Raw genomic sequence first — 26,135 nt, 5'->3', positions numbered from 1 at the left:
TTTCCAGCATACAAAGACACACAATACACATGCTAACCTCTAACTCATGCTGTAATGCTGAACTTTAATGCCATCTTCAGTCAAATATAGAAACATGGACACTGGTTAAGTACGTGGTGTGGTACATAAGAACGGCCATACTGGGTCGGACCAAAGGTTCATCTAGCGCAGTATCTTGTCTTCCGACAGTGACCAATGCCAGGTGCCGCAGAGGAAATGAACAGAACAGCAACCATCAAGCAATCCATCCCCTGTGGCTTCTGGCAAACAGAGGCTAGGGACACCATTCCTGCTCATCCTGGCTAATCGCCATTGATGGAGCTATCCTTCATAAATTTATCTAGTTCTTTTTTTGAATCCTGTCATAGTCTTGGATGTTGTAACGGCCTCTGTCAAAGAGGTCCACAGGTGACTGTGTGTTGTGTGAAGAAATACTTCCTTTTATTATTTTAAACCTGCTGCCTATTAATTTAATTTGGTGACCCCTAGTTCTTGTGTTATGAGAGGGAGTAAATAACACTTCCTTATTTACTTTCTCCACACCAGTCATGATTTTATAGACCTCCATCATATTCCCCCTTAGTTGTTTCTTTTCCAAGCTGAAGAGTCATGTATGAGGAGAGATTGGAAGCTGATCCATGCCCCTAATCATTTTTGTTGTCCTTTTCTGAACCTCTTCCAATATATCTCCTTTGAGATGGGCGGGACCACATCTGCACGCAGTATTCAAGATGTGGGTGTACCATGGATTTATATAGCTGCAATATATTTTCTGTCTTATTATCTCTCCTTTTCTTAATGATTCCCAACATTCTGTTAGCTTTTTTGACTGCTGCTGCACACTGAGTGGATGTTTTCAGAGAACTGTGCAAAATGACTCCAAGATCTTCCTTGAGTGGTAACAGCTAATTTAGACCCCATCATTTTATATGTATATTTGGGATTATGTTTTCCAATGTGCATTGCTTTGCATTTAACTGCATTGAACTTCATCTACCATTTTGTTGCCCAGTCACCCAGTTTTGTGAGATCCCTTTGTAGCTCTTAGCAGTCTGCTTGGGACTTAACTATCTTGAATACTGTTGTATTATCTGCAAATTTTGCCACTTCACTGTTAACCCCTTTTCCCAGATCATTTATGAATATGTTGAATAGGACTGGTCCCCGTACAGACCCTTGGGGAACACCACTATTTACCTCTCTCCAATCTGAAAACTGACCATTTATTCCTACTCTTTGTTTCCTATCTTTTAATCAGTTACTGATCACTGAGAGGCCCTTCCCTTCTATCCCATGACAGCTTACTTTGCTTAAGAGCCTTTGGTGAGGGACCTTCTCAAAGGGTTTCTGAAAATCTAAGTACACTACATCCACTGGATTCTCCCTTGTCTACATTCTTGTTGACCCCCCTGAAAGAATTCTAGTAGATTGGTGAGGCATGATTTCCCTTTACAAAAATCATGTTGACTCTTCCCCAATAAATTATGTTCATCTATATGTCTTACAATTCTGTTCTTTACTACAGTTTCAACTAATTTGCCCAGTACTGAACTCAGGCTTACTGGCCTGTAATTGCCAGGATCACCTCTGGAGCCCTTTTTAAAAATTGGTGTTGCATTAGCTATCCTCCAGTCATTTGGTACAGAAGCCGATTTAAATGATACGTTACAAACCACAGTTAGTAGTTCTGCAATTTCACATTTGATTTCCTTCAGAACTCTTGCGTGAATACCATCTGGTCCTGGTGACTTATTACTGTTTTTAATTTATCAATTTGTTCCAAAACCTCCTCTAATGACACCTCAATCTGGGACAGTTCCTCAGATTTGTCACCTAAAAAGAATGGCTCAGGTTTGGGAATCTCCTTCACGTCCTCAGCCGTGAAGACTAATGCAAAGAATTCATTTAGTTTCTCCGCAATGGTCTTATCATCCTTGAATGCTCCTTTAGCATATCGATTATCCAGTGGCCCCACTGGTTGTTTGGCAGGCTTCCTGCTTCTGATGTACTTAAAAACATTTTTGCTATTACTTTTTGAGTCTTTGGCTAGCTGTTCTTCAAATTCTTTTTTTTTTTGCCTTCCTAATGGTCTCCATCACAGCCAGATCGGCTACATCATGGTGCAAAACTGATTTTGTTCTGGGATTAACAGAGCTAAACCAAGGATCTTCCCCGGTACTGATATTGGAAGTGATCACGACCTTGTGATGCTAAGTCTAAAGAAAATCATCAGGCCAAAGTTCACCAGAATCAAGTTTGACTTAGAAAGACTCAGAGACCGAAACATTGCAGAGTCATTCCAAGCAATGATCAGCGGAAAATTTGCCCCGCTGCTTGCTCTAGAGGAAGACGTAGAAGCAATGACCAACAATTTCAATGCTGTAATGAATGAGGCGGCAATGGACATCCTTGGGAGACATCATAAGAACGCAAAACCATGGGTCACAAGAGAAATACTACAAATGTGTGACATTAGAAGAGAACTTGAGAGACAAGAACAGCAGTGAGGGAGCTGATAAATACAGCGTAATTGGCAGAAAGATCAAGAAAGAAATGAAGGTGGCCAAGGAGATATGGATTGAAAAACAGTGCTCTAAAATTGAAGAGTGTATCAATAATAAAAATAGAAAATGAGCCGTTCAGGTTGCATAAGATCTGACGAAGGAAAGATGGACCAAAGCTAACACAATTCAAGACAAAGAAGGGAATAGTCTTACCGAAGAAAGGGACATCATCAATAGGTAGACAAACTAATGCTCTAATATATACAACCACCAGACAAATGGAGAGTCTAGTGTCTTAGACAGCCCAGATTCAACAGAGGAGGATTTCCAATACTATGTGGGGACAGCTGTGAAATCACTCAAGAACAGAAAGGCTACAGGTATTGACAACATCCCAGCCGAATTGATGAAATTCAGAGGAGAAATAGTAATAGATATGCAACAAGATCTGGCAGAGTGGTGAGTGGTCCGCCAGGTGGATCCAGTCACTAATTGTCATTCTGCCAAAGAAAGGCAACCTGCAATTGTGTCAAAATTACCGGACCATATGCTTAATTAGCTGTCCCAGCAAAATGATGTTGAAAGTCATATTGAACAGATTGAAGTCACAAGCAGACAACATCATCGCTGAAGAACAGGCTGGCTTTCGTGTTGGAAGAAGTACCACAGAACAGATTTTCATCCTTTGTGTTCTATGTGAGAAGTACTTACAACACCAGCAGGACATCTACCATGTCTTTGTTGACTTCAAGAAGGCGTTTTACAGAGTATGGCACGAAGCTCTCTGGGCAACCATGAAGAAGTACAATATTGGTCGTAAGCTTATTCTTACTATTAAACAACTGTATGCCAAGGCCAGCAGTGCAGTTCTCGTCAGTGGCACAATAGGAAAGTGGTTTTGCACCACTGCTGGGGTCCAGCAAGGCTGCCTTCTTTTGCCCACACTGTTCAACATATACTTGGAGCGCATGATAACTGATGCCCTGGAAGATCACACATGCACAGTCAGCATTGGGGGGTGAACAATCTCAAATCTTTGGTTTGCTGATGACATTGATGGCCTGGGAGGCAGCGAAGATGAACTTGCCAACCTTGTGAAATGATTGGATGAAACCCTCCGCAAAATATGGCATGGAAATTAGTGCAGAGAAAACCAAGCTGATGACAAACAGATGTGATGGGATCAGCTCACATATCACTGTCAGTGGACAAGAGCTGGAAACAGTAAAACAGTTCCAATATTTGGGGGAAGTCATCACTAATGAAGGATCCAAGGCAGAAATTCGTGCAAGAACCGCGCAAACAACATCAGGAGTGTCAAAGCTTAAAGCCACTTTGGAGGAATAAGAACATCTCCCTGGAATCCAAACTGAAACTGCTGCACGCATTGGTCATCTCCATTTTTCTGTATGCGTGCGAGATGTGGACCCTTACGACAGAACATGAATGGAAAATACAGGTGGTAGAGATGAGATGCTTCCGTAAAATACTGGGTATCTCCTACTTCGACCACGTCACTAATGAAGAGGTCTGCAACATCATCACCCAATGTGCTGGGTCATATGAAGACCTCTTGACGACCGTGAAGAAGCGCAAGCTGAAGTGGTACAGCCGTGTAACAAGATCATTTGGCCTATGCAAGATCATCCTCCAAGGGGCAGTACAGTGGAAGAGAAGAAGAGGTAGACAGCAGAAGCGATGGATTGACAACATAAAAGAGTGAACAGGAATGGACTTCGCGGAGACTCAAGCACTGACACACAATCGTTAGGGGTGGAGACAATTGATTGTTCATCAGTGATGGTGCCCCAACGACCAATGCGGTTATGGGATTGATGATGATGAATTATATTTTTATACTTCAGTTGCCAGAGTTTATTCTCCTTTCTATTTTCCTCACTAGGATTTAACTTCTACTTTTTTAAAGGATGCCTTTTTGCCTCCCACTGCTTCTTTTACTTTGTTGTTTACTCACGGTGGCACTTTTTTGGTTCTCTTGCTATATTTTTTAATTTGAGGGAATACTTTTAAATTGAGCCTCTGTTATGGTGTCTTTAAAAAGTTTCCATGCAGTTTGCAGAAAATAGGAATTTACATTGCATGTAAATAGGAAAAGTCTGAGATCACTGCTAATGTGGATTCCTGGAAGAGGCAGTCATCCTGAGGATGCTGCCATGTCTTGCTAATGGAAATACGTAGCCTCATACTTTCTAATCAACTCCTAGGGCCCTAATTTTTAAAACATCGATTGTCAAGAACTGTAGGTATTAAGAATACGCAGAGCTTTAGTAAATGTTGACGTTTTAAAAAACACCTTGGCTTTCCATAGCCTTTTTCCTAAGCCAATATTGCTACTGTAAAATTTAAAACTCCCCTGCTTAGGAATATGACTCTGGCATGTCCTATTCAAATGCCAAGACATTTGTATGTGTATGGCTAATAATAATAAGATGTTTTGGATTAGATTGGATCTGTGTGGAATAAAACTAGCTTCTACACTAATGTATTACTGGATATACATATTGTGGATACTTCTCAAATTTGGTAAAAATAATCCAATAATTTATGCTATGGTATTTCTCTTAAAATCATTCTCGCTAAATCTCTTAGTTTCTTCATAGCCTCTCCTATAGATGTTAACAGTAAAATTCCTGTTGAGATGTATCTGAAAAATGGATCTGAATTGCTTTGAAAGTTAAACCCAATATTAGAAGCTAATTTTCTAAGCCCAGAAAATAAAACCAAAACCAATCTAAAAGTAGATCACTCTTGTGGACAGGGACATTTACATTTATTTAAGATTTTTAATATCAGAGGTTCTGTGTAATGCAGACATTGTCTTTTATGTCTACCACAGTTGTCCCCTTCCTCCTCCCTGGAGGCTGGGAGTGGGTCCGCGGTTCTGGGAGCAGGGGGATGCGGACAGGAGTAAGGGGGCCAAGACTGGGGCCATGGCTGGAGCAGGGTGGCGCTCCCTCCCGATCCCCTGTGGGGGCTGGCCCGGGCTGCAGTCACAGCCCTGCTCCCGAACGCTCCTCCGTGCCTGTCTAGGGCGGCATGCCCCACAGTTTAGAGACGTCTGGTCTACCATGACTGAAACAGAAAGGATAAGTAACATCATTTTACCTCCCTTTTCTGGGGGTTGGGGGGTGGGAGGAAGAGCTCAATTAAAATCCAACATTTATATCTACAGTATATTACAGGGGCTGAATAGACTTAAAATTACAAGTCTACAGTTTAAGATGTCTGGTATTGTGCAATGGTTTTTAACTGTTGAATTCTCTTGGCTTGTGATGGAAAGTGAGGCTGACCGCTTGGCCTTTCTAGTATTTCTCCTGATTGTTCATTATTAGAACATCATGGTTTGGGACACTTCTGCATCAAACATGATGTTAAACTGCTCTGTTCTGTACTATTCCAAAAAGGTGCTTATACTGTCTTCATCACTGTTAGTATCTGAGCATCTTCCAGTGGAGCACTAAGTGATACAAGGTACACAAAATGTTGTACTTATAAGAAGCACACAGGATTTTTATAGGGGAGAAGGCAGCACGCCGCATTTATTGAGAATACAACAGTTAGCATATGCTTTTCGATCACACCCTCCCCCTGCCCATGCACACAGTCCTGCCAGTTGATGTTTATAGTTACCAGTCCAGAGTCTGGATCAATCTAGTGGCCAGCCAGATTGGTTGCAGAGGGGAGCAGGGCTCTGTCGGTCGTGATCCTATGCTCCTGGAGTGTGGCAAGATGAACCCAAAGTCCCATGGCCAAGCACTCTGTTCTTATAGTCTTTTTTTCTCTGTTGAAGTCTATGGATTTTGCTGTGTGAAGTTTGTGACTGGTTACTCTGAGCGGGTCGTCTGTCCTGGTTTCGATTTAATCAATTGTCTTGTCTTTAGGGGTGCCAGCCTCCACCTTAGGGTCGTCAATCTGCCCTTCCTTCATTATGCATGCGCACTGATGGTTCTCTGATGTCGTTAAGTCTCTTCGCTCCTCCTTCCTTGACTATCTGTCTATAACAGTGGCCTTCACACCTTATCTTTTCCTGATACATACATTCCTCATTCACACAGTCTTTCACGGAGACCTTTAAGAATACAAACAGCAGTACTTTATATCAAGGAAAAGACATTGTAAATTAAAGCTTACTACATCTTATAACTAAAACAATTCACACCGGGGCCCAAGCCCTCAACGTTCCTCTAATCTATTTAACATAGCCACAATACAGGATCCTGTCTCTTACTAGCTAAACCTTAAAACAAAGAACTAAAAGGGCCTAATTTGTAATGCATGGGAAACAGAATCTCTCCTAGCCCCAAAGGGTCATTTCCTTCTGCTATTCAAATGGGGTGGCTGGTAAAATGAAATCAAGACATACATTAGTACCTCTATTCTTATAATACAATTATACAATCCTGTGCCTGCAATATCACATGGAGTTCATTCTTTGCCATACTCTTCCCATGGGGAGAATTACATTTGTGGTGCAGTGTATTATTTTGGTACGTTTTGTAGTTGGTGTTGTGTTTTGTATGTACACTCCTATGTGTTGGTATTGGAGAAGGCAAGGTCGAAGAAGTGCTCCTTGCACTTGCAGCAGAAGGTGGTAAAGTTTCTGATGGCCTGTAAGTCCTATGGGAGTTCACTCCATAGTCTCAGACCAGCCCTGGGAAAGCTGCTACTCTAAGCATAAATGAGCTTAGAGCCTTGTAATAGAAAGTTCCATTGCACCTGAAGAGTGGAGCTGTGAACCACGGTTCTCAACCTGGAGTTTTAGGCGATTTTTTGGTAACCTCCATCTTTGATAAAATTAGTCTAGGCTGGAAGATTATACATGGATTCCTTCTGTCAGTATTGCTGTTACATACAGTGTTCTCAGGATTCATCCCTCACATCTTTGTTGTCAGCAGAGAGAAATGTCAAGTGCTTGCAACTCCCCCAGTATTCTGAATTTGGCTACTCTTACAATGGAAGACAAATGGGCTGTTTCTGATTTTGGACCAAACTTAACTGGGAACTCTTTTTGCCTTCCTGAAGTTTAAAAAAAAACAAAAACAAAACAAAAACCAAAACCTACTATCCTGGTCAGTGACTTGTACAAGTGTCTTCAGGTTGGAAGCTTTCTGCTGACCCAGATAAATGTGCAGGAGGAACCACCTGTTTCAATCTCTCTATATAGGCACTCCTCAAATACTTCTTCATCACTTCTATTCTCGGGAATTATGCATGCTCCAGGCAGAGCAGGATGAAAAAGATGGTGGGAGTGAGAGCGGCAGCAGATCCATATGGCTATGATGTAACTGTAGTGGCACATAGAATGGACTTCCATCTTGAATGGTACCTTGCAAGTCTTTGTCTTTTGGCAAGAGTCAATATGGGAGGGTTTAGGTTTCTGAAATCCTCCAAAATTATTTCTTCTATCCTTATTTGTGGTCAGCCTTGTGCTCTGCTTCCTTCGATCTCAGCTCTATAAACCTTCTGTAAAAGTGTACCACCTCCTACAGGTTGGACATGACCTCACTGTTGCAGTCATCTCGTTTTCAACTGATGCAAGACTGCAACTTGTCAGGGTAGTCTAAGTATCTCCTCATTTGTGACAAAGTCAAACCAATGGATATTAAGAGTGTGCTGTAACTTTTGACACTGAAACTGTTAGTTTCTTCTCCTGACCTGTTAGCAGCCATGTTTTTGCTCCATATAATGGAGTTGTCATCACTACTATGATCACTGTGTCACTCGTATCTTAGGGAATGTCTTCACTCCCGGGGTAAGTCGACCTAAGTTATGCTACTCAAGCTACGTGAATAACATAGCTGGAGTCGATGTAACTTAGGTCGACTTACCCTGGTGTCTTCACTGTACTGTGTCAATGGGAGACGCTCTCTGGTCGACTTAACTTGCTCTTCTTGGGGAGCTGGAGTACCGGTGTCAACCGGAGAGTGCTCTGCCATCAATTTAGTGGGTCTTCACTAGACCTGTTGCATCGATTGCAGCAGCATCAATCTCCCTAGTAGTGAAGACAAGCCCATCTTGCTGCCCAAATAGAGGTCTTTGACGATGCTGAAATGCCACTGATGCAAGGCAGATGTGATTTCTTCATATATAGAACCTCCTGCTGTCAACTGACTACCCAGATAGATAAAGCTGGTCATCCCTTCACTGTTCTTGCCATCTACATGCAGTATCTACTGGTCACTCATTTCCGCTTTATAGGAGGCATGCTTAAATTTGGTTTTATCACCATTGATTTTAAGTCCCATAGGTTCTGCACATCTTCATATCTCTTCTAGCATTAGCTATAGTTGGCCAATAGTCTCTCCGAGTAAGACAAAACTATCTGATTACTTGAGATCCTCTAAAGATGAATCTTTAAATTGCACATCTACTTTGGCCTTAGTCAGCTCTGTTGTCAGGTAATCTATTAGAATATTAAACAACATTAGTAAGAGAACACATTTTCGGGGAACTCCTGATTGTAAAAAAACTAGTCTGTAATATAACTATTTACTTTCACACTGCTAATTGTATCATGATACAATTTCTCCATGAGGCACACTAACTGCTCAGGCAGCCCATACTGGCATAGCAGTATCCATTGTGCTGATTGCAGTCGCTTTTGCCAGTGTTCATTTTTTGGATTAAGTTGTAGTCTGCGTTTTGGTGGGATCTGCTCATTTAATTCACAAAAATGCTCATTCTAGTGCTTAAGATAATATCCTGGCAGTATTCTCCATTTCTGTTCTTAAACTGGTGAAAACACCAATAATGGATGTACAGTTAGGAGCTTCAGCTTCTCAAATACACATGTATGGTCATGTCTTTCAGAGCCTTCCTCAATACACTGCTTCATATCATTCCACCATTGATTATGATAATTCTGACAGGCTCTCTTAACTGCTTGTTCATGACATTTCTTTTCCTTGTCCATTTCCTCCTTTCTTCACTGACTTGATCTGACCTTCCAAGTGCATCCATTCTGCACTGCACCTCTTTCTTTCTTTTTTTTTCCCTCTCCCATAATTTGATACTATGATCTTTGTTGCTTTTTTTTATTCTCCTTATTCCTAGTTGTGTTCCCACAGTCTCTTATAGAATCCCAAAATACAGTCCACTCTTCCTCGTGGTAGACAGGTGGTCATCCAATATAAAATAATTATTGGAAATCACATATCTGTTAGTGATCACTTCATCATGCATCTTATCAAAATTGAAGTGTTTCAGTGCAATAGATATCCTTCTCTGGAACTTTGTTAAACAGAATATCGTTGTTAGGATTCAATGCTAATCTTGCTCCAGAATACATTCTTAAATACACATACATTCTATATGGATTGGATATTGAGATTTATACTTCTGGCAATTTGTGTGCAGAAACCAGATAGCCATTAAAAATAGTCCATTTGTGGAAGCATATTTTAGTAGATGTGAATCATTATCTGAACTCTCTTTCTGTAACCTGTGTGATTCCAGTACCAGTTCAAATCCACCTCTTTCCTGGCCAATTTAAAAACATAAGAATGGTCATAATGGGTCAGACTGATGATCCATCTAACCTAGTATGCTGTCTTCTGGCAGTGGCCAGTGCCAGTTGCTGTAGAGGGAATGAGCAGAGCAGGGCAATTATCAAGTGATCCATGCCCTGTTATCCAGTCCCAGCTTCTGGTAGTCAGAGTTTTAGGGACACCTAGAGCATGGTACTGCAATCATGACAATCTTGGTTAATAGCCATTGATGGACCTATCCTCTGTCAACTTATCTGTTGTTGTTTTTTTTTTTTTTTGTACCCAGTTATAGTTTTTGGCCTTCACAACATCCCTTGGCATTGAGTTCCACAGGTTAACTGTTGTGTGAAGAAGTACCTCTTCTTTCTTGTTTTAAACCTGCTGCCTATTAATTTCATTGGGTGACCCTTGTTTGTTGTGTTCTGTTAAGGAGTAAATACCACTTCTCTCTTCTCTTTCTCCACACCATTTATGTGTGGTGTTATTATATTTTCTATCTTATCTATCCCTTTCCTAATGGTTCCTAACATTGTTAGCTTCCTTTGACTGCAGCTACACATTTGAGCAGATGTTTTCAGAGAACTATCCATGATGACGCCAAGATCTTTGAGTAATAACACCTAATTTAGAGCCAATCATTTTGTATGTATAGTTGGGATTATATTTTCCAGTGTGCTTTACACATATCAGCATTACTTTGCACTTATAAACTTAGATTGTCATTGTGTTGCTTAATAATCCGGTTTTGTGAGATCCCTTTGTAATTCTTCGCAGTCAGTTGTGGACTTAACTGTCTTGAGTAATTTAGTATTGCCTGCAAACTTTGCCACTTCACTGTTTATCTCCTTTTTCCATTTATGAATAAGTTGAACAGCACAGGTCCCAGTACAGATCCTTGGGGGATATAGCCTCATATTTATATCTCCTAAGATGACAATATGGAGTTGGCGTGTTGACCTAGATACAATATCTTCTAGCATGGCATAACAAGCATCTTTGTCAGCATCAGGTCTTGCATCATGTGGTGTATATGCACTAACAACTACTGCACATCCTACCTTCAAATTGAAAATGGCAGAATTGGGCATATAGAATAAGCCTGCTCAGTCAGTAGTGCAGATTGCACCTTCAGGGACAATACCAGAGCAGCACCAGTGTGCTTGTTAGGTATAACACGCATGCAACCATCAGAAGGTCTTGGTTTTGCATCCCTGTCCATCCCGACTAATAGCTTTTAATGGACCTGTCTTCCATGACCTTATCTAGTTCTTTTTTGAATAGTCTGGCCTTCACAACATCCTTTGGCAAGGAGTTACACAGGCTGATCTATGCATTGTATGAAGAAGTACTTCCTTTTGTTTGTTTTAAACCTGCTGCGTATTAATTTCATTTGGTGACCCCTAGTTTTTGTGTTATGAGACGGAGTAAATAACACTTCCTTATTTACTTTCTCCACACTAGTCATGATTTTATAGACCTCCATTATATCCCTCCTTAGTCGTCTCTTTTCCAAGCTGAAAAGTCCCAGTCTTATTAATTTCTCCTCATATGGAAGCTTTTCCATACTCCTAATAATTTTTGTTGCCCTTTTCTACAATAAGGTCCAACCACTTTTGAGCGAGACACTCTAGTAAATAGCTGGGTGACCCACCTGAAACCACCCCTTATTTTTTTTATCATAGATACTAAGGTCAGAAGGGACCATTATGATCATCTAGTCTGACCTCCTGCACAACACAGGCCACAGAATTTCACCGACCTGCTCCTGCAAAAAACCTCTCACCAATGTCTGAGCTATTTAAGTCCTCAAATCGTGGTTTAAAGATTTCAAGGAGCAGAGAATCCTCCAGCAAGTGACCCATGCCCCATGCTACAGAGGAAGGCGAAAAATCTCCAGGGCCTCTTCCAATCTGCCCTGGAGGGAAATTCCTTCCCGACCCCAAATATGGCGATCCGCTATACCCTGTGCATGTGGGCAAGATTCACCAGCCAGATGCTACAGAAAATTTTTTCCTGTGTAACTCAGATCCCACCCCATCTAACACCCCATCACAGGCCATTAGGCCTATTTACCATGAATATTTAATTACCAAAACCATGTTATCCCATCATACCATCTCCTCCATAAACTTATCGAGTTTAATCTTAAAGCCAGATAGATCTTTTGCCCTCACTGCTTCCCTTGGAAGGCTATTCCAAAACTTCACTCCTCTGATGGTTAGAAACCTTCATCTAATTTCAAGTCTAAACTTCCTGGTGGCCAGTTTATATCCATTTGTTCTTGTGTCCACATTGGTACTGAGCTTAAATAATTCCTCTGCCTCTCTGGTATTTATCCCTCTGATATATTTATAGAGAGCAATCATATCTCCCCTCAACCTTCTTTTAGTTAGGCTAAACAAGCCAAGCTCCTTGAGTCTCCTTTCATAAGACAAGTTTTCCATTCCTCGGATCATCCTAGTAGCCCTTCTCTGTACCTGTTCCAGTTTGAATTCATCCTTCTTAAACATGGGAGACCAGAACTGCACACAGTATTCCAGGTGAGGAAATGCAGTTGAAGTGGTGATTCCATATCTATAGCCCATCATTTGCATTAGTCAAGACAAAACACATGACTCAGAAGGGTAAGAGATACAGGAAATGTGTGGAGACAAATCCAGTATTTGACCATGTAATGGTCTATTTAAAAATACACAACTTCAGGACCAGTAATAGTTCAACAAAGTATTCTCCACTGGCCTATCTCTCTCCGTTGCTGGGTGTGTTTTGGTGACCTTATACAGTAAAGGGACCCCTCTGATCAGGTGACAGCAGTGTTATCCTGCAAGGATGCATGCAGTATTAAAACTGGCAGGGTAAAGTGTCCCTATCATGAACATGTGACTGTGGTAAGAGAAATGGTATGTTGGCAGCACAAGTGATGTGAGCCTCTTTGATAGGAGATGGGCTGTCCTGGTGCGAAAACTTCAAAGAATATACCAGTCCATAAACAAAAAGAAAAGGAGTACTTGTGACACCTTAGAGACTAACCAATTTAGTTGCATGAAGTGAGCTGTAGCTCACGAAAGCTTATGCTCAAATAAATTGGTTCGTCTCTAAGGTGCCACAAGTACTCCTTTTCTTTTTGCGAATATAGACTAACACGGCTGCTACTCTGAAACCAGTCCATAAACAGACATCTTAACTAATAACATCAGCAAACCTCTTGCTGAATTCGTCACTGTAAAGAATGCATAGGTGAAACACTTCATCTTGGGAGAAATGGATGCATTTGAACACATACACTTTAATAACATGCTGATTATTTTTTCTGTTCCTTGGTGTATCTGTTCTCTGTGTGACTGCCATATGACTCACTCTGTCCCTAATTTCCTTGTGGCAGTCTGTTCTGAATAAATGTTGGGATTGATGAATGTACATGAGATCTTATATTAAAAGACTTGCATTATTGATTTTTCTTTTAAAAATATCCTGTAAATGCGGCTGGAGGAGGATAAAGTTTTATGTTGTGAAAATGCCTGAATAATAGTAGTCTGCCACCCCCCATGTGTGTTAACCATAGAAATATTAGGGGTATTAAGTTGCGTGGGGCTGGAACACTAGTTGGATGTCTCAGATACAGACTGAGCTTTTTTCAGATCTTAATTGAAGGGATGGGGGATACTGAATCTTTAAGAAACAAATCTTAAAGATTTGTGCACAGGGTGGATTGGAACATCCTCTCCTCTCAGTGGTGAGGGGTTGGGTTAGCCCTTAGTGGCTTTAGTTACTGAGAACTAGTCCAGTTGAGCATGGGCAGGCTAGGAGCTGTAGTTTATGATGGCGTGTTTGTAGTCCTAGCATATGGTGAGGTCTATTTGTAGATTAGTGTGTGTGTGAACAGCATGTTTGGCACAGACCATGGAAAGAGAACCAAGCCATCTAGCTTGTCTTCAAGAAAAGAATGTGTGGGACAACCCAGGATTTCTTCTGAATGTTTGTCTGAACAACCTCTGAGACTATAGTCCTTCTGGGGAAGGTTAATATAGAATTGCTTTCCCATTTCTCAGTCACTTTGTTAGCTGTGTGTCATCACAACTTTACCACTTTTTAGTTTTGTGCAGAATCATCTTCTCCCAGATAGTGCATAACTGCTAATTCTATAAAGAGATCTAGATGTAGGTCTAGATCTAGGATATTAAATATCCATGCTGATTTCCATATAAATGTTCAGAGCGGTCCAGAATTTTAACACTTCTTCCATCTCACAAAGTTTGCTGTGTCAGTAGTTTGGAAACTGTTAGAAATTCAAGTGTTTTAAAATATTTTCCCCGTGTGATTACAAAGCTCAGAAAAAAGAGACACCAACAAAATTTGGAGTCCAACATTCAGATGACAAGTTAGGTGATTTCACTTGCAGTGACCCAGAGGACAGATTAATCTATCCGAGTCCTCCGCCTTTGAATACTTTTTTGTTTGTAAATCAGCCGCCAGTTCCTTATGGGTGATATTTTACAGTACATTGAGTTTTAAACTAGCTTGTAACAGGAGTCTCTGTGTACTGACACAAAGCTGTGATTTATCCAGGAGACTGCTAGGAAATGATTTTCTAAAGGACATTAAAGCATCAGGTTAGAGTAGACTCCTTTAAAATAAAATACAGTGTGTTGTGAGGGTAACGAACCATGTGCCTCTAAATGTGTTCTGTTCCTTGCTACAGCTGACTAGGGCACGTGTGTCTTCAGGCGACAAAAACCTCCTTGGTGAGCTCAAAAGTTGGGATTCATCAAAGTGGTTTGTTTTTAAATAACCTTTTAAATACAGACATCCCCCTCCTCCTTTCTTTTGTGCATAGAAGCGATATGCAGGCAATCTCCCATTAACATCCAAATCCATTCCACAATCAGTCAATAAGGTCGATGAAAGCAACCCCAGTACTGCTTGCTTCTCTAGAGGTGGGGAACTTCATGGTTTGTGGGGTTTTTTTGTGTTAATTTAGTGCTGGATTTTCAGTTCTGCCTAAGTGAAATCTTTCAGTTATTCCCAGGACCAGTACTATATAGACAGAATAGGCCCATCCATATCAATGTACCTTAAACCTGACTTGCGGGGGACCTTCTTCTATCGGTGAGAGGGTAACTAATTGTTGTGCTCATTCAGTTCTTGCCACTTAGCTGAGAGAGCCAACAAGAATGCCAAATTTGGTAGAAGTGTATGATGCTATGCGTACATGTTCATTGGGAATGGGATTGAGACCAAAGTCATTTCATATAAGCCATTAAAAAGCTGTAAGATGATGATTTTTGTACAGCGCTCTTCAGACATAAAATTGATCTTGTTTTTTTATGGGCTGGATTCAAGCTAATGATCTAGACGTAACAGGCTTGATATCCAATTACCAATCCATTGTACCATCCAGTCCATTAAACATCTTTCTTGCTGCTCCACTGCTCAGTGTATGTATATACTTGCATATTAAGATTACTATCCACTGATGACCATGGCTTATATCAGACCACCAAAATGTTTGTTCTTTAGTCACTGTGATCTTGGCTAGATTCCTCAAATTCATCATGCATCCATCAAGCCCACTAGAAATCTGGGTGAAGAGTAGGGCTTTGTGAAAATTGTCCCTGAACTAAGCTTTCTTAGGTAAACGTATATTAAAAGCAAAATTCCCTTTTGAACTACAGTTGCACAGGTTTTCCACCAGATGGCAACTAAACATAGTCAATCACAACAGCTGGGGTTGAAAGAACATTTTCAAAGAGACTCTCTCTGTTTACTTCTGAAAATAAGATGATGAAAAAATTACTGCATGCAGTGATATAACCTATTTCATGTAATCATGCGTACTTCTATTTTATTACTTTAACTCTTGAGCAGCACGTCTCACCAGAAGCACTATTAAATCTCTTCAACTCAAGAAGCTTGAAATCCCATTTCTTTTCAAAATATTAGAGCAAGCAATTACTGTTGGTTTATTTTTCTTTCATTGTGAAAAATGTTAGTACAGATGGGTCACTGACTTCATGCTGTTATGTTATCCTCTTTGCTCTTTCTACTCTTCCAGAAAAGCAGTTGGCCACTGTTGGAAGACAGGCTACTGGGCTATATGGACCATTGGTCTGACCCAGTATGGCCATTCTTGTGTTCAGTGTGCTGCTTTTTGGGGTCTCTCTTGTTTTGATGTAAAGTATGAATTTACATTATTTTGAATAATGTGGGGAGCTAGGGACTATTTAGTGAGCCTATTAAAACTGATTGTGTATAAAGACATTCTATCTTCCCATGCCCTCTATTATATTTATTTATCATTGGAATTCTCTTTGTAGATGTTTTGTTTGTGTTTTGCAGTGACTTTTAAGGATTTATAGGGATTTAAGTATTTGTAAAACACGGCCACTGGTAGATTAAAAATCCTGGGTCAGATTTACTGCCTAAAATCTGATGTCTCTGCCCAGTGGAACAAAGACTGAGGCCCCCTGCTGGTGGAATTGTGGTCATGCAACCACCCTACTATGTCTGGGGACTTTTGAGCTAATTGTGGTGGATTATAAAGTTGAAACAACAATGCCACCAGACTCCTTGTTGTTTTTGTGAATACAGACTAATAAGGCTACCCCCGATTATAAAGTTGGGCACTTTGGTCTGGGGCATTCAGCAGATCTGCTGAGTTAGTGCATAGCCTGGGACAACTCCACTTGTGAAGTGTTCCTATACTATGGAGCCTTGACCCAGGGTGGTATTTTGTCTTTTTGTGAAAGGCAAGCCTGTTACTCCTCTCTTCTAAGAAATGTTTCTGTCTTTTACCCCCTAACAGGAACAACCTCTGGGACAGGGTCCCCCATGCTAATTGCGAGTCCCTGACAGTGAACCCAGGGGATGTTTAGGTACATTCTGTGACCTATTGAAGCAGTGGGAGAAACTTTCCATGAGAGATGCTAATGTCATGTCCAACCCCCTACTGCTCTGGGGAGTAAAGGATTGAATGACTCTTTAATTTTGATGTCCTAATGCTAGTGTGTGCTACTATTAAACCGCCCGGCTGGCTATGGACAACTTATTGACTTCAGATTTGTTCTTTTCACAAAAAGAAGTCAGACATAGTTTTTGACCTGGTCTATTTCCTTTATAAAGAAAAGCATTTAAAAGTTGTAGCTGTTATAAATGTGAATTATGAGGCTTGGACTGATCAAATAATACACTAGTGGTTAGACTGTCCTAGTCCTAAATTTACAAGCTGGAATGTTGCATGCTGTTGGATGAGTCGAAATGATTCTTTTGTTTTAGAGATTTGTCGGGGGTGGTGGTGGTTGTGTTGTGGAGGGGTTGTGTTGTGGAGAGAAAAAACCCTCCAATAAACAACAACAAAAAATAATAAAAAAAAGTGTCTCCCTTGCCCCTGGAAAAAACAAAACTACTAAGGGCTTTGGATTAAAGGAGCAAACCTCTCCTGGAATCTTTGATTTGCTGTCTGAGCATAGTTTGAGTGAAACTGCAAGTCAGCTCCAGTCCTCCTGGCTAGTGTTACCATGCAACATGCCAAAATTAATGAGTGGGAATTAGTTCAGTTTCTCGAAGTTTGAGGCTGAGATCACTCTTTATAACTAAGATGTACTCAGGAGGTCAGATTCATCCTCTGTAACTGCATAGAATTTGGTGGGTTTACACTAAAAATGATGAAAATGGTTCATTGTATTTACTGAATATTATCTTAGTTCAGCCTAAATTTCTTGGTGTTGACTGTGTGTAGATGTCTGAAGTTGTAAAGGGTTGGGCCAAAGCTACTCTCCAAAATAAAATAGTAGATAGAAAAACTTTTTTCTAGCCAGGTTCTTTGAATATTAAGCTGATCCTCAATATATAATAAGTAATGTATGATGTAGTATATCAATGTTTTTATTGTAACTTTGCCTAAACAAAAAACTCCCACATTTTTTCGTATTGCTGAGAGCCAAGTAGTGACTATTTTCTCCTTTGTTCAGAAGAACTCTCACCTCCCACACATTTTTTTTTCAAGCCATCAGTTTTATTTTAATATAGCCTCCATCTGAAGCTGCAGATAAATGTAATTTCATTGTACTTGTCAAGCCAGGAGGTTGTAGTTTGGTGTTCCATCCTGCACAGATAGTACCTCAGCATGTGAACATAGCTGAAATTCATTTTGAGACAACTTGGCATTCGTCCCCTCCAGACATGGATCATTAGGGATTGTACTGCTCAGCCAGTGGACCATTCTGTTGCTGACCTGGTGGGGATGATAGGATTTGTCTGTGGTTATTAACAAAATATCTCCTAAATGTTGTCTGTCTTCCTCAAAGCTCCCATTGGTACACGGACAACCTATTGCAAATAAAATGCACGGCATGGAGATGAGTTGTCTCCGTCCAAGGCTGAAAAACTGCTTCAGAGATACTGTTTAAATTCCTGTGCTGTGGTGGTTGTGGAGACAAATGAGGTTTTTTATTTAGCTTCTGCAGAGTGGAAATATTGCAGGTGGAAGTACTTGGTAGATTTGGGCTGCCATACTGTCATCCATCTGAAGTGGTACAGATCCATGTCTGGAGGGGACCAACGCCAAGTTGTCTAAAATTGAATTTTAGTCATATTCACTTGCTTAGGCACTACATGTGCTGAATGGAACACCAAACTGCAACTTCATGGCATGCGTGTGTGTCTGTGTGTGCCTTTTTTTTGTTAAAGCAAGGAGTCGTGGTATTGAAGATTTACACTTCCTTAAGGGATGGCAAAATACCATTTTACCTCAAAAATGTTCATTTGGACTTTGCGTACTATATCATCACTTTGAGGCTGACCTCTACCCACCTAACCTACCTTGTTTGGGTACAGTTGTTGAGAAGGTGGCAGCACAATTCAAAATTTCTGGAGTCCTCTTTTTTTTTTTTTTTTAAATCTTTCAGTTAAGTGTCCAATGTAGCTGTCTAATTGCCTGAGGGTTATGGGCAATTTGTCTTTGCGATAGAAGTCGGATGTCTCTCTCTCTCTCTCTTTTTTTCCTTAAAGATCTGTCAGAATCTTAGTTATCATTAACCATTAAGATATTGCCTGACATTAGCAGGGGCCAGTGGGATTGGTGTTGTGTGGCATGGTTATTTGCTATCTAATTGATATGTTGCTGACTTGACTGACTGTAGTGGAGATAGGTCACCGATTTATAGCCTCATTTTTCTGGTTTTACTGTGTGTGTTCTAACTTGCTTGAAGCTTACTAACATAAAATTCTGGTCATTTTTCCCTCCTAAGAAATTAATACACTAACGTCTAAGAAATGGTTAACATGAATATTTTATGGAAATATTCCCTCAGCTTATTTAAACTAGAAAAACTAACTTTGAGGGCAAAGCTCTCTATTTAGTTTTCAAATATATTTAATTCACTTTGAAATATTCTGAAACAATTTAGTTAATGGAAATAGACTGCTGTACTGTACCTTGTCTGATTCTTTCAGGAACATAACAAATCACAATATTTTAACAGAGAATGTCTATCATTTATTTAGGAAAGACTCTGCCTGTTAACTTTGCCTTTAAACTCAACCACTTTGACGTGATTTGAAATAGTGCCAAGCACTTAATTGGTTCCTCGTGACTTCAGTTGAAGTGGTGAGTGCTTAGCACTTCTGAAAGATAGGTCTCTGATCTATTTTGCTTTATTTTGAGTTTTCCTTAAGTGCTGTGAACACCTGGGGAAAGACATGACCCCATAGACATTTGTACCATGTTTCAGGAACAAAATGTATATTGGTACAGCGATAACTAGGCAATTCACAGCAGTTATAGCATGAGTTCTGCTATTCTCCCACGTCCAATATTTGGAACAGACTGAAAAATACAGCTGTTTCTGTTTTGTACCCAGGGCTCTCACACTTGTATAATGGCTTTGGAAAGCAGGTTGTCTTGAGAGTGCAGTGTTCCTTCTATGTAGTTACATTTACTAAAAATCAATATTTTTGTTAAGGAGGAGCTGAGAGAACTCCGGGAACAACCAACCGATCCTCAAGCCCAGCAAGAAATAATTAACAGCATTGAAGAAGTGTATTTTTCCAATGATTCCTTTGATATTGTGAAGTACGAGTTGGAGGTAAGAAGTCTTCCTCCTCCTCTTCCCCCCCCACCAAGTCAGTATTCTAAAAGACATTAATCGATGACATTTATTTTAGTCAATGTTCACCCTTTCATCTTGACTTCTAATATTTATTTGTGTGACTTATCTTTTTCCTTAACCCAGAATTAAGATTTCTCTGTCATGCTGTGGTTGTATAGGGCTTGATCCAAAACCCATTGATATCAATGGGAATCTTCCCATTGAATTCAGTGGCTATAGGATCCAGCCCATTGGGCTTCCAAACAGTTTAAAAATCAAATTGTTTATGAAATGGCCCAAATAATTAAAACTGGGAAATTGATTAGATTTGGCAGCAAAACTGTATTTTTGGCTTTATTTTGTTAGTAACCAAAACTAGAATATGTTGCGTGTTGATTCTGCTGTGTGTGTGTGCGCGTGTGTGTACATAATCTGTTGAATAGAAGAAAAAGCTCTGAGATTTTGATTATCCATTACTGGATACTCACCATAATGTAACTCTGACTTTTTATTGTTTATCATTGCCTTACTTTAAATGCAGATTAGATTGTTTCCTAAACGCATTTAATTATATGTACACTTCATCTACATTCATTTTTCATTGGTTTTAATTTTGTCTTCTACATACAGAAGCTTCCTGCAGTTCTTAGTCTTCAAGAAATGGAAGAATACAGAGACAAATTAAAGCAACAACAAGCTGCTGTAAGTAAAACTGTGTCCTCCTTTGTTGAGTGTGTAGAACTTGATGCTACTGACGTGTTGTAAGATCCAGTAGTTCTTCCTATATTTATTAAGAATATCATGACATGGGGCTGAAAATAATCTTGGATCCTTAAAGGTATTAACCCAGTTAAGTTAGCACTAAGTTTTATGTTTTTTGTTTTTTTTTTTATAGTGGAAAATCAAGATCAGTAAAATGTGATGGTCAACTTGGCCTCAGGTCTTACCAGTATACCACTTTTTTCTTCAGCAGTATCGACTTTCCTCATTGGCTATGTTCAGGTCTACCAGTACTTTGAAAGACAAGGAAATATATGTTGCTCTCAGCACTGTAACTTCTTTAACTTTTTGCTCTTTTGAGGAAATTTTGGTAATGTAAAAACAGCTTAAACAAAATACAAATCTATTATGTAGCTGCACAGCTATCTTGTTGGCTGTTTATATTTGCAGTTGGTGGTTTGCTATATTTTTACCTTGCCAAATTTTATTCTTTCCCAGTGTGGATGTCTTCTAGTGAACGCTGGTGCACAATTATTGTGGAATGAGACAAATAAAATATGAGAATTGGTGGTAGCTTCCTTTCATGATTATGGGGAAAAAAATCAGTGTAGCTGTTGGATAACCTCACAAGGGTACTTCTTACATTTTCTTGCAATACATTATACACCTTCTAGAATATATTTCCTACCAAAATATTAATTATTGGTTCATTGGTCTTTTAAATATCTGTAATTAGATCAGGCATTAACTTCCTGTAACTTTTAGAGTTTATTGGAGTATAGCCATTATTGAAACTACTATAGGAAGCTTAATCATGTTTTTAAAATGAGTGAAATATTAGGAAGAAAAACACTGATTCTGTAACTAGACTCTTCACAGTACAAAAAAGCCTCAGTCCTTCAACCTTGTGTGTCTTCAAGATTTCTTCTCTTAGAGCTTGGCTTTGAAGTTCTACAGGTATCAGCCTGTTAAACATGTGCCAGCACTTTTCAGTCTTTTCATCCTCAAGAGATGGAAGAATGAGATTCCAAAGGGAACAGGGCTCTTTTTTTCTTCACCAAGAAGAAAAGTTTCGCAGCGGACATCTGGTGACAGCATGAAAATCTACTGGAGAATATTCAGGACAGAGAGATGACTTTTGATGGAGGGGGAACCAGTTGTCTCTGTATCTGCCAAATGCTGACTGTCCACACCATATAAGTAAAAGGATTTCTCAACCACAGTGCACACACAAAGGAAAAAGCAAATTGCAAATAAAAATATTTAAATTTTTGTGAGACAAATTCTTTAGTAAACAGCAGAAATATCTTTTCATGATTATTTTCCTCAAGACTGTTGTTTACGTCTTCCTTAATCTGTTTTAAATTTCTTCCTAGCATAGGAGGGTATTGTCATTTGGGCAGGGTGTCCTTTCCACTTCTAGATCCTGTTGACAGTAACCATTTGCCATATGGTGAAAGAAATCAATGAGGTGTTTTTGCAGGAGACCTGGGTGATTGGTATAAATTTTATCTTTCTTCTCCCTGTTAAATCTTGTGTGGGATATAATTACCTGGGGCCAAACCAATTTAAAATTTAAATCAATAGTGTTAAGAAGACATTAACACATTTTATGTATGTCAGCACCACAGAATTCTGCATCTCATTTTTTGTGTACAATTCTAAAAATATTGTTACACACAGGCTACTTGTCAAGGTTCTTTCCCCACTCTGAACTCTAGGGCACAGATGTGGGGACCTGCATGAAAGACCCCCTAAGATTATTATTACCAGCTTAGGTTAAAAACTTCCCCAAGGTACAAACTTTGCCTTGTCCTAGAACCCTATGCTGCCACCACCAACCGTGTTAAACAAAGAACAGGGAAAGAGCCCACTTGGAGACATCTTCTCCCCAAATTATCCCCCCAAGCCCTACTCCCCCTTTCCTGGGGAAGGCTTGGTTAAAAATCCTCACCAATTTGCATAGGTGAACACAGACCCAAACCCTTGGCTCTTAAGAACAATGAAAAAGCAATCAGGTTCTTAAAAGAAGAATTTCAATTAAAGAAAAAGTAAAAGAATCACCTCTGTAAAATCAGGATGGTAAATACCTTACAGGGTAATCTGATTCAAAACACAGAGAATCCCTCCAGGCAAAACCTTAAGTTACAAAAAGACACAAAAACAGGAATATACATTCCATTCAGCACAGCGTATTTTACCAGCCATTAAACAAAAGGAAATCTAATGCATTTCTAGCTAGATTACTTACTAACTTAAGGAGTTGTGAAGAGCATTCCTGATCTGTTCCCGGCAAAAACATCACACAGACAGAGCCTTTGTTCCGCCCCCCTCCAGTGTTGAAAGTATCTTGTCTCCTCAATGGTCGTTTTGGTCAGGTGCCAGCGAGGTTATCTTAGGTTCTTAACCCTTTACAGGTGAAAGGGTTTTGCCTCTATCCAGGAGGGATTTTTTAGTTCTGTATACAGAAAGGTAGTTACCCTTCCCTTTATATTTATGACACTACTTTTAAACTGCTCATACAGGACTAGGTCATTTCAGTATATTGACTGACGATACAGCACATCTGATAAATACATCCTTTAAAAAGGTGGATGTACATTACCATTTCCATAACTGTAGATCCTAATTTCAGTGTGTATATCTTTAGTTGACATATATAATTACAGTAGTAGTTTAAAGGTATATTAGTCATTTGCAGTGGTGCTTTTTCCTTTTGGAATTTGAATCTTTAACATATGCTCTATTGACTTTCTTGTTAAGTACAAAATGACCTCTTGATTGTGATAAAACATTGCTTGATATTCCATTTTTTCATTGGGTTTCACCACATGCTTTTGTACAATTGATCTTGGTCATGTTTTCTTAAATTACTTGATGTGGTGGTTCTGTGAGGAACAGGGCTCAGTGATTTATCTTAAATATCTTTTCAGATTCAGCATGTACTTGCAATTGTTCTGTTATGTGATATGGATTCCAGCACACTCAGGGCTCTTTACTGTCTGTATCATATCATCTTAGTGCTTGTGTCTTTAATCTGTACAGCAGAAAGTTGGGTCTTACCTGCACATCAGTTTGCTTTTCATTTTAATTAGTAAAGTGCCATATGTAGCCATATTTTCAGTTGGCATCAGAAAAGTGTAGTCATTTATTCAGCTCTATTTTTGAAAAACTGAACTAATTCTTGTTTTTCATACCATGTTGCAATTTCTTTATATTGACTGTTGTTGCCAGTCCCATTGTTCGGAATTGTATTTCTGGCTTCTAAAGTGAAAAGATATTAACAAGAGTTGTGCTAGCTTAGTTGTACGTTTAATCGTGCATTATACAAGATGCCTTTGCATAAAATGCTAATTACCTAATGAAATTACTAAATCAGTTGATATCAGAAGAAGTTGTGATGACTGTGTGAGAGAATATTTAACCTCCTAAAATAGGAGGTATTGTACTACTGGTATTCAGCAACCTTTCAAATTATATGGTCATTCAGTGGAGTGACTGGGCCTTGCTTTCCCTACTCACAACTGAATGTTATCAGTAGTGCTGACTTGTAGAATGGTTGCATAAATGATGATGGACAATCCTGGGATGTATGGCTATTGTTTGTGGGATGTTTATGTAAAAGAGAACAGAAGGTGATAACTTAAATGCATTTCACATGACAGAACAATTGCAAGTAAGTGCTGAATCTGCAAAGATATTTAACTTGAATAGTAAATAAATATATTAAAAAAAACAAAAAGCTTGAGAGGTGGGGGTAGATTCTAGCACAGACTGAGACAGGTGCTTGGCACAGTTGCTCTAGCTATGGGTATTAGAAGTCTTCTGTTTTTAGCACTACAGACAAATTCTGAGGAAGAAATACACTCCTTTCACCCCCAGACCTTACCAATACGGTGGTGGTTACACTGGTGAATGAAACTCTTAGTAACTGAACCAATAGAATAGCACCAGTGTATATTTCCTGCTTAAAGGTATGGATCAGTTCAGAACAAGGGTCTGCAAGCATAGGTGCACCCACCGTCAGCCAGCTCCCCCTCTCCCCCCCCAGCACCTCCCACCCACCGGCAGCCCTGCCGATCAACTCCTCCCACTCCTTCCCAGTGCCTCCTTCCTGTCACGATAAGCTGTTGTGTGGCATGCAGGAGGCACTGGAGGATGAAGGGGAGGAGTGGGGACAGGGTGCACTCAGGGGAGGGGGTGGAAATGGGCAGGAAGAGGCTGGGTAGGGCCAAGCACCCCCAAGGAAAGGAGGAAGCCGGCACCTGTGTCTGCAAGGATAGGTGGGAGGGAGAGTCTGGATAGGCAAGAAAAAGTGACTTGCACAGAGGAACTAGGGAAGTTTTTTTTTTTGTTTTGTTTTGTTTTTAAGTGGGTAGGGAAGTACATCACCAGAATGAACCTGAAGAGAAGAGACAATTGCCAACACTCAAGACCCAGAGATCGTACAGAATCATATCCAGATTGATCTGGGGAGATTCCGTCAGACACCTTTTACAAGGGGGCCATACCAATTGTAGACAATACAATAGTTACCTCTTTTAGCTGCCCAGTTTCTGCATTTTGAATGAAAGTACAAGGCAGTGATAGTTACTGTGATGGTACTGTGAGTCCCCCTTGTTAACCTCTGCTTCCAGTGAGAGGGAGTCTTTTTGTGGTGGCTGGGAGTCAGCTCTCTAACAGCACTACCCTTTCAGCCACTCAAATGCTCTCCTCTTGGCTATGCCAGCCCTTCTTTCATCAGGCAGATTAACAATAGGTGCACCTCAATTCCCAAGTCCCTTTGCATCATTCCCCTGTGATATCCAGCCCCTGACATTGGCTATTCACAAAAATTCCAGATCCTCTGCACCTAGAGGTGAAGTGTTCCAAGTTTTGTCATAAACCACTGCTCTTGTAAACCATGTAGCACTTGCGAGCCCTTAAACTAAAACACAAGTAGGTTATTTAGGGACTAAAGATTTAACTAGAAGTGAAAGTGATAGAAATGATGGGTTACAACACAAAACAAAATAATGAAACCTGAACCTGGGTTTACATATATCAATAGTCACGTTTTCTATATAATAAAGTAGGCTATCCCTTCAAAATTCGGTCTGTTGCAGAGCTGGCTGGTTTCACAAAAATTAAGGTCCATGAAAGCCCCCTGCCCCCACCCCCCTTTTTTTTAGGGATTTACTCCATGAATGTATAGAGTGGCTTCACTCTACATTCTTGTACTTGAAACAGTTGTTTGTTTCAATTCATAGCCAGGGTGATCTCCTGCCTGCTGTTATGTTCCTTGTCACCTCCAACTGCTTTTGGTCATTGGGAATTGC

At 40.0% G+C, this 26,135-nt stretch overlaps 1 protein-coding gene across 5 annotated transcripts in view; it reads left to right on the top strand.

The window, feature by feature from the left end:
* Positions 1 to 26,135, top strand: part of VPS50 (VPS50 subunit of EARP/GARPII complex) — a 194,419-nt gene that overhangs the window by 12,322 nt on the left and 155,962 nt on the right. For 3 of the 5 annotated variants that reach the window (XM_077808090.1, XM_077808088.1, XM_077808089.1), the window contains exons 3-4: positions 19,972 to 20,094; positions 20,728 to 20,799. In XM_077808090.1, coding sequence (XP_077664216.1) covers positions 19,972 to 20,094; positions 20,728 to 20,799 — 195 coding nt within the window. Of the gene's footprint in view, positions 1 to 16,814; positions 16,885 to 19,513; positions 19,617 to 19,971; positions 20,095 to 20,727; positions 20,800 to 26,135 lie in introns of all 5 variants that reach the window. The other 2 variants (XM_077808091.1, XM_077808092.1) reach the window with 2 other exon arrangements.

Source organism: Eretmochelys imbricata, chromosome 2 (assembly GCF_965152235.1).
Source record: "Eretmochelys imbricata isolate rEreImb1 chromosome 2, rEreImb1.hap1, whole genome shotgun sequence".
NCBI lineage: Eukaryota > Metazoa > Chordata > Testudines > Cheloniidae > Eretmochelys > Eretmochelys imbricata.
This window is presented reverse-complemented; position numbering and strand designations above follow the sequence as displayed.